The sequence below is a fragment of the Theropithecus gelada genome, chromosome 15 (genome assembly GCF_003255815.1).
Source record: "Theropithecus gelada isolate Dixy chromosome 15, Tgel_1.0, whole genome shotgun sequence".
Taxonomy (NCBI): domain Eukaryota; kingdom Metazoa; phylum Chordata; class Mammalia; order Primates; family Cercopithecidae; genus Theropithecus; species Theropithecus gelada.
This window is the reverse complement of record NC_037683.1, coordinates 89,838,533-89,848,191: the sequence shown is the minus strand read 5'-3', so window position 1 is coordinate 89,848,191 and position 9,659 is coordinate 89,838,533. Positions and strand designations below refer to the sequence as shown.

The 9,659-nt window shown below is 41.7% G+C and overlaps 1 protein-coding gene across 2 annotated transcripts; it reads left to right on the top strand.

Annotated features, from left to right (window-relative positions):
• The first annotated feature begins 999 nt into the window (after positions 1-999).
• Positions 1,000-9,089, top strand: RFK (riboflavin kinase). 2 transcript variants are annotated; one of them, XM_025360756.1, is made up of 5 exons: positions 1,000-1,431; positions 2,972-3,123; positions 5,945-6,047; positions 6,315-6,420; positions 7,076-9,089. In XM_025360756.1, the coding sequence occupies exons 1-4, from the start codon at positions 1,329-1,331 to the stop codon at positions 6,377-6,379; spliced, it is 423 nt and encodes a 140-aa protein (XP_025216541.1). In that variant the 5' UTR covers positions 1,000-1,328; the 3' UTR covers positions 6,380-6,420; positions 7,076-9,089. The 2 variants fall into 2 exon arrangements, with proteins under 2 accessions (XP_025216541.1, XP_025216540.1); XM_025360755.1 differs by lacking the exon at positions 6,315-6,420.
• The last annotated feature ends 570 nt before the right edge of the window (positions 9,090-9,659 follow it).

Genomic DNA, 9,659 nt, shown 5'->3' with positions numbered 1-9,659 from the left:
TCATAGCTCACCGCAGCCTCGATCTCCTGGGCTCAGTCAACCCTCCCCCATCGGCCTCTCAAACTACCGGGAATACAGGCGTGAGCCACCGCGCCTGGCCTAGAACATAAATTTAATATCAGGTAAATATTAACAGAGATACATACATGTAAGGTAGAAAGAGACTACACGGTCTGGACAGAATTTTATACAAACGTCTAGACCAAAAAAGAAAAAAACAAACTTCTCTGGATTCCATTGATTAAAAATTTTAAAAATAAATTTAAAAACTTGTCTTTGAGACAAAAAAAATAAATTAAAAAACTTCTTTGTCTTTTACCTTTGAGAGGTAAGAGGATGCACCTTCTTATAACCTTGCACCCTGCTTTTCCTGTGAGTGAGCCCAGAGCTACTTCCCTAGGAGCGTGCGTGTTTACAGCTCCGAGGGTCCGAAGGCCTCTATTTGCATTGCAGTAGCGGGACGGCCTGTTATCCGGCTTGTGAAGTTGTCAAGGAGACAGCCTGGAGGGGACAGTCACCGCCCATCTCGGTAACTGGGGTTATCAGCGTCACAGACAGGGACTGCTCCCTGGAGCTTACATTCGAATATATTAGTAACTCCAGAACGTGGTCAATGGTCCCGGAGGAGGACGACCACTTCCGGTAGGGCGGCCAGGAAAAGCCTCTGTGAAGAGGCGATCTTTGAGCTGAATTTTGGAGCTTTAATAAATACTTAAAGAGCGAAAGGAACGAGTGATGCCTGACGTTCAATCCAGCGGTTGCCAAGAAACTAAAGAGCGTCTCGCTTTGGCTTCCGGATTGTTATGAACAGGAGGAAGGAGAAAAAAAAAAAAAAAACAGAATTGTTCGAGAATGGTGCTTTCGCAGCTCGCAGGTTGAAAACCGGGTTTCCACATTAGTTCCCATTGCCTGAGGGTGAAACGAAACCCGGGATATTGACCTTGGGCGCCGCGGGGCGGGGCTATGGTGGGGGCGGGGCTACGGAAGCCGAGCGGGCTCGGGGAGTTGGGCTGAGGAAGCGAGCGCACGCCGGCAGCGCGGAGGCCGGCTTTGGGCGTCGGGCCGCCCCCTCCCCACACCCCGCCCACACCCGGCACTTACTTCGGCTATCTCAGCTGCCTGCCGGCGGAGACGCAGCTTTTGAGTTGCCGGGCGGCGTTTGTTGGGTCGGCGGCATCAGGGATCCGCCGCGGCGTGTGGTCCGCGTAGTGCGGCCCGTGCTGCGCCCCGCGGCAGGCAGAGCTCACGCTTGTGCCCCCCGACTGGTCCGGGGTCTGGGCACCGCGTCGACGGCGGCTCCGCAGGACGCGCAAACCGGGCCGCAGCCCATGCCCCGAGCGGACTGCATTATGAGGCATCTGCCTTACTTCTGCCGGGGCCAAGTGGTGCGGGGCTTCGGCCGCGGCTCCAAGCAGCTGGGCATCCCCACAGGTGAGAGCAGGGCGGCCAGAGTCCCCCGGGCCGGGTCACGTGGGGAGCGGGGAGAGACTGCAGCCGGGGACTCGGGACTGGGTCGTGGGGCCTCCGGACCGCGGGCAGAGGGGACACCCTTCCTTCCTCCTCCGGGATCCCCTTGTCTGCGGCGGAGGACCGTTGGCCAGGTTGAGGGAGCTGGTCCCTGCTTCTGGCTCCGAGCTCCTCGGGGACGGGGTTGAGGGGTGGTGAGAGCGGGAAGCCGGAGTTGAATCGCGGGATCCGTGGTTCACGCCTCTCTGGCCAGCCGAGGTACAGCTGGTCAAGCATGGCGCTTGTCTTGTCCATTAGAGACGAATCGTGGGCCAGATCGGCTGAACTCGCAAACCGGCTCTAAGGTGGTTTTGTTTTTAATTTGTAATTATGTGGTGTCCAAATGATAACATAGGTAGTTGAATGAGAGTCAGCTAACCTTCTTGGTCCGTCTACCTTAATTTCAATAATTGAGACCTGACTGTAATTCATCCTTAGAAATACATGCCAGGGCTGCGTCTTGACTTATTAAGTCAGCCTTGAGCTTGTGTATTTCAAAAATAAGAAACGTTGGCCGGGCTTGGTGGCCAACGCCTATAATCCCAGCACTTTGGGAGGCCGAGGCGGGCGGATCATCTGAGGTCAGGAGTTCGAGATCAGCCTGGCTAACATGGTAAAACCCGTCTCTACTAAAAGTACAAGCATTAGCCGGGCATGGTGGCGCGTGCTTGTCATCCCAGCTACTCTGGAACCTGAGGCAGGAGAATCGCTTGAATCCGGGAGAGGGAGGCAGCAGTGAGGTGAGATCGTGCCACTGCCCTCCAGCCCTGGGTGACAGAGTGAGACACCATCTCAAAAAAAAAAAAAAAAAAAAACAACAACTTTTCAAGTGATTCAGTACCTGGTTAGGAAAGAACAGATCTGAAAAAAATCCATCTACTCTGGTACTTGTTTTTTGCCTACTACTCAGAGTATGGCTTTTTTTGGAGAGCTTTATATACTTACCTGGTACTTTATTCATAACCTATCCACATAAATAGGAGAGGGAAATCTGAGCCGGAAAATGTAAGGATGGGATTGATAATTATAGGCAAAGTTGTAGGAGTTTTGTGAATGTAATGATTTACATTAGCCTTGCATGTGATTTTTACAGATGTTTGTTTATTATTATTATTGTTATTTTGAGACAGAGTCTGGCTCTGCCACTCAGGCTGGAGTGCAGTGGTGGTGCGATCATAGCTTACTGCAGCCTCCATCTGTGGGGCTCAACTGACCCTCCTGCCTCAGCCTCTCTGGTAGCTTAGACTATAGGTGCAGGCCACCTTGCCCAGCTAATTTTTTAATTTTTTAGTAGAGACAAGATCTCACTATGTTACCCTGGCTGGTCTCAAACCCCTGAGCTCAACATGAGTCTCCTGCCTTGGCCTCTTAAAGTCCTAGAATTACAGGCATGAGCCATTGCACTCGGCTACAGACATTTAATACAAAATTTGTAAGACTCAAAATATTTTCTTCTGTTGTTTAGCTAATTTTCCTGAGCAAGTAGTAGATAATCTTCCAGCTGATATATCCACTGGCATTTACTATGGTTGGGCCAGTGTTGGAAGTGGAGATGTCCATAAGATGGTGGTGAGCATAGGATGGAACCCATATTACAAGAATACGAAGAAGTCTATGGTAAGCATTATATTTTGCTCTGTAACTGAAAATGGTATGATGACGTAGAGTAATATACTGCAGTATTCGTTACAAAAATAGCTTATCAATGGTAATCACAGCATAGTTCAAATACTGGAATTTTGGGCAACCTTTGCCTTTTAATTGGAGAGTTTAACTCATTTACATTTAAAGTAATTTGTGATAAGGAGGGACATCTACTGTTTTGCTATTTATATGCCTTATAACTTTTATGTCCCTCATTTCCTCTATTACTGCCTTTTGTGGTAGTGTGCTTTTTTGTTTTGTAGTGACATTTTAATTCTTTTCTCATTGCTTTCTGTGTATTTCTATAGATACTATCTTTGTGGTTACCATGGGGTTTATATTTAACATCCTGAAATTCTAAAAGTTTATACCAACTTAATTTCAGTAGCATACAGCACTCACAAATTGCATCTTTTTTTTTTTTTAAGATGGGGTCTCACTGTGTTGCCCAGACTGAAGTGCAGTGGCTGTTCACAGGCCAGGTTGTAGCACACTGTGACTTCAAACTCGTGGGCTCAAGTAATCTTCCTCCTTCAGCCTCCAGAGAGCTGGAACTATGGGTGCATGCCGCTGCCTGCATCCAGCTCAGATTACATCCTTATACATTGTGGTACCAGATAACAAAGATTAATGATTTTTTTTTATGCATTTATTTTTTAAATTATGTAGAAAATAAAGAGTGGAGTTACAAACCAAAATGATAATACTGACTTTGATCATTTCTGTCTATGAAAGACTCACTTTACCAAAGATAAAAATGATTTAAAAGCCTGTTTCATAAAATTGAGCTTGCCACAATTAATGCACTTCATTCACCGTTTACTTCATGCATCAATTACTTGGTCACCCTCTTAAGATAAAACAGGTTACTACGTGAATGGTGGATGGCGCTTATTGATACAGTCCCACAGTGGTGCTTTTCTTTTTCCTTTTTAAACCACCTGAGGGTATACTTTTCTGCCCTACTCTTTTTACAGGACCCCACAACTTCAGTGTTTTATCTGTTAGATTTGGCTGAATCTTTTGTCAGCTCAAATGTGTGGCAAAAACAAATTACAGTTAAGCTACATTTTGTTCTGTGTGGAGTTAATAGAAGTGAAGTGTGTCACTGCTGGAAAACTACAGAGCTAAATGCTGGCATAAGCAATAGTAATGACCCAGAACTACTTAACATTTTCCTGAGTATTTCAGTTATTTTTGAATATTAATGATTTGAAAATTATTTTTTGGAGACAAGGAAAACAATCGAAAGATCACAAAATACCATTCTATTGAATGAGGAAGGAAAAGAAGGGGAGGGGACCAATAGCCCATGACTAATTTGTCTTTAGCTACTCAGATAACAAAAATGTTGTTATACAGCCAGTTAAGGAATGAATGCCTTTTGAGTGTTAGGAAAAATTGAATTTGAAACATAGGCGTACCTTACCAGCGGAAAATTGAACTTTTGCTTGCCTTTGCCAGTAACACACATCTATGAAGTGCCTGTGCCAGACCTTTGCCCTTTAAAAAGAAAAAAAAAATGTGTTATCTTACCTTAAATAAGTTCTTAGTAACATATCTAGGTCCACTTCCTTTGTTGGAACTGTGTATTATATTACAAATTGCTTTCATTGTGTGTTGCTTTTTTTTTTTTTTAACTCAATGGTGTGTTGAAGAACAGAGTTTTGTTTTGTTTTGTTTTGTTTTTTCAGATAGGGTCTTTCTCTGCCACCCAGGCTGCAGTGTAATGGTGCAGTCTCAGCTCACTGCAGCCTCAACTTTCTGGGCTGAAGTGATCCTCCCATGACAGCCTCCCGAGTAGCTAGGAAGGACCACAGGCATGTACCACCATGCCTGGCTATTTTAAATTTTTTTTTATAGAGATGAGGTTTCTGCATGTTACCCAGACTGGTCTCAAACTTTTGGGCTCAAGCAATCCTCCTGTCTCAGCCTCCCAAAGTGCTGGGATTACAGGCGTGACCCGCTGCGCCTGACTGGTCTTACATATCTTAGTTTCTTTTTTATTATTCAAATGTTTACTGAAAAGAAAGAATACACGTCAGATATATTGGTTCATGGCCCCAAAGCCATGGTGTACTTTATGTATCTTCTAACTCAAAGTGCCCCCTGCCCATTACACATGAGAAAACTGAGCCCCATGGAAGCTAGTTATGCAGTTAACCAAGTGTGGAAACCCAGACTCTTGACTGTAAATCAGTGCTCTTAACCATGGTACTGCCCCGATGATTTAGCTGAACTAGCTTCTGAGGCACTTTCTACCTCATGCAGCATTTTGCTTTAATGTGCCCTGAACCCTTTTGCCACTTCACTCCCTGATCAGGAAGCTGCATGGCTTTCCTGCCCCATCAATCCTCAGCTCTGCCAAACTCTGAAGTTTCCATACGTGTTGTGTGTCAGAGGTGTGCAAATCCTGACCTTACAACTAGTTGTTTAGTAGTACCGTCTTTTAATACTTTGCTCATTCCCTCTTTGATGTCCTGGTTTCTCACCTTGATAAGATATTTACCTTCTTGGATACATGTCAGTTTTTGTTTGTTTGTTTGTTTTTAAGTAATGGCAAATCATGCCAGACACTGCCACCTCACTCAGTTATGTTTATAAGATAGGGGCACAAACAGGAGTGCTGGGAAAATTTAGGAAAAACTGCACTTAGATTTTAAGGTAAATCTTTAAAAGTTTAAGGAGTGTTGATTGTTTCATTTAAATTAACTCACCATAAATATGAAGATATATTTCAGATTTCAGTACACTGTAGTCTGATAGCACTCTTTCTAACATGTCTTGACTACAGGAAACACATATCATGCATACCTTCAAAGAGGACTTCTATGGGGAAATCCTCAATGTCGCCATTGTTGGCTACCTGAGACCAGAAAAAAACTTTGATTCTTTAGGTAAGTTCTTATTTTGATCTTCTTAAATATTACTACTGCTACCGCAGGTACCTCTACCACTACTACCAGTAATAATGATGGCAGGACAGATAATATTTGAGCATTTCATATATGCCAAGCACCGTTTTAAGTGCTTTACATGAATTTATCTTCTTTCACCTGTGAGGGATTATTTTGCCTATTTGTCAGGTGAGGAAATGGCACAGAGAGATGAGGTAACATTCTCAAAGTCACATAGTAAATAACGGAGCCTAGCTTCGAACCTAGCAGGCTGGCTGCTTCTCTCCAGCAGTATGAAGTTAATGAAGTCTTTCAAAATGCGTGAAGTTTGAGATATAATAAATCAGAGAACATTTGAAACAAATGTTATCAGGTATGTATTAGTGCAGTGTGATGGTTTTAACTCTGTTATAAAGTTTCTTTTACAAGTGTAAATACCAACCAAAAAGAATAGTGAATGCTTTTTTCCTCCATTTGATATTTGCGGTGTACATTTATGCCTGTGCCTTTCTCTTAAATTGTAAGATTAGGGACATACCTTTTTTTTTTTTTTTTTTTTGAGACAGAGTTTTGCTCTTTGTTGCCCAGGCTGGAGTGCAGTGGCCCCTCTCACTGCAGCCTCCACCTCCCAGGTTCAAGTGATTCTCCTGTCTCAGACTCCTGAGTAGCTGGGATTACAGGCACCCACTGCCACACCCCGCTAATTTTTGTATTTTTAGTAGAGACGGGTTTCACCATGTTGGCCAGGCTGGTCTTGAACACCTGACTACCTCAGGTGATCTGCCCGCCTCAGCCTCCCAAAGTACTAGGATTACAGGCGTGAGCCACTGTGTCTGGCCTAGGGACATATCTTTTGTGTACCATTGACTTAGGCCTGGAAGGATTGATGGAACGAACATTTATTGGGTATCTACCCTGTGCCAGAGATACTGCCAGCCTGTGAGTTTTTAGGAGAGGCTAAACACAGGAGTAGTAAAGAGTATGTTAATGGGTTTTCATAATTTTTACCTGGTATATTCTCTCTGCAGAGTCACTTATTTCAGCAATTCAAGGTGATATTGAAGAAGCTAAGAAACAACTAGATTTACCAGAACATTTGAAAGTCAAAGAAGACAATTTCTTCCAGGTTTCTAAAAGCAAAATAATGAATGGCCACTGATGAAAAATCATATTTATTCATTCACTGTTTTCTAGTGTTTCTGTGTTTATTACTGTCCAGCCTCATCTTGGTTATATACTAAAAATCAAACACTTTGCTACAGTTGTGAATTAGTTTGAACAGTACAACATAGTTACCATATCATGCTTCAACTGTTAAATTAAGGCCATCATGTCATAGCACGAAAAAGATACAGTTAAAAATCAAGATTTAAAGAATATATATTGATTAAAATGTACCACTAGAAAGGTATTACATGTGTGTAAGTATGGGTAAAAAGGCAAGTCACTAGTTTGAGATGAAAATTAAAATTTTCATGATAAAATACCAGCATATATGTAATTGTATAGTGTGTACTTCTAAACAGAGAAGGCTTATAAAAGTAAATGCATTAAGGCCAAGTGCAGTGGCTCACACCTGTAATCAATCCGAGCACTTTGGGAGCTGAGGTGGGAGGATTGCTTGAGCTCATGAGTTCAAGACCAGTCTGGGCAACATAGCGAGACCCCATCTCTATAATAAAAAAAAAGGAAATGCATTAAATAGAAGGTTGATAGTTTATCATAAACCTGTGAGAAAGAAACTCAGACTTTGTATTTTTGGGCATTAATACATTACAAACATGAAGATGTTTATAAAATTTTGTTGTAGTCATTTTCTTTGCAGTCACATTGTACCACCTTCATTATTGTATAGAGCTGCTTCAGTTCTGAGTCCTCTGGACTTCCCCTGCCTATCTGTTTTTTGTTGCCGTTGAAGACAGTAAAATAAGTGTTTTCAAATCTATATGTCTCCTTTTTGCTGGATAATGTTTCTTCTTTTTAACAGTAAATATTCTTGTTTTTCAACATTTTTCTTTTGTTCTTTTTTCCTTTTTTAGGAAAAACAAAACAACAGACTTCATCCTTAGGTTTTCTCAAGATTTAAGTGAACACATTTACACGTATCAATTTCTTAAATAACACAAAATGTTTCCCCCACCCCCAGCAAAACTATTTAAGAGCCAAACTATGAAATAGTTGTAAAATTATTTTTAATATTTAAGGCTTTGAAATTAATTATATTCCAAGGCAAATCTAAACGGGTGTAGTTGTATATGCACGATGTAATTTAATGCTAGTCTAAAGAGTACTTACAGCTTGAGGGAAGAGCATAAAGTTTTAGTTTAATAGCCTTCATACTGTGGATTTTTCCTCCTACTAACTAATATGTGGGAAATTCAGATTACAGATTGCATCATTGTTCAACAGTACATTGCATCATTGTTCACTGTAGCAACAGATTTGGTGGTGATGGGGGAGGATAGAGGTAGAAGCAGATAGAAGGTAATGTTAAAGTTAATTTATTATGAATCATTTTCCCCTAATCTGCATAAATGAATGAGAACTGATTTTAATAAAAATACTTTATTTTGGATAAAAAGTATTCAGAAAAACATCTAAAGCTGTTGGAGAAGAGGGACTCATATAAATACAGTTGGATTGTGTTTGCTTTTTATTTCTTTATAAAAATATGTCAAAAACAGTTTTTAATTTTAGAAATCTTATACTTGAAAGAAGCCTCAATTATCAGTGGCTTTATGAAGTAAAGTTAAAAACAAACGTGGGAAATGTGAAAATATTTGTGTTTGTGTTGTCTGACTAGCTTGCTGCTGAATGCTCTCTTTAGGTGTGTGAAAGTTCTTTGATATGTTATTGTCCCTTTATATCTGGTTAAATAGCCATTGCTTTTGAGAATCGGATAGTGTGTTGTTGAGGGGTTGTGTCTATATTTTTCAAAAGCTTTTATATTATGTGTTATAAGAAGTTACAGTAGTACCATTTTGATTAGTCTGAATGTTTTCAGGCCTTGAAATAAATTTTAACTAAGTGATATTTTTTCTTTCCCTGTGTCATCTTGAATCATTTACTTTATGTATTTCGAATTCATTGACTGATTGCTACTCTAAGTGTGTTAAGTTGCCTGAAGAGCAAGATATAGGTGGCAGCTGTAGTTCTACAACAAAGGGCCTTGCCTTCAGGATCCCCTGTGTTTTATGTCTGCAACAAAGTGACTGAGGTTTATTTGGAGAGCATTCACAGGGCATCGCTACTGAAGTCCACTTCCTGAGGGTAAGGGTTCCCGTTACATTTTGGAGTTAGAAGAGCCAGAACAGTATAGATAGGTCTGGGTTCCCTTGCATAACTCGTGCCCCCAAACAGAGTTCTGTAACCTTCTTGTCTTTTGCTACCAACCCCATAAGCAGCAACCTGGAACTCAACGTGCCTTTCCCTGTTGCATGCTGGTACTCTTTGAACACTCATCCCCAGAACTCCCATCTTCCTCAACTTTGGAGGCTTACAAGCCTGCAGTTTGATTGGGAGATAGAAGTGGAAGTCCGGACTTCAGAGATGGAGCCAAGAAACAAAACTATTCTGCCAAAAAAGATGCCATCATAAACAAACTTAGCAGAA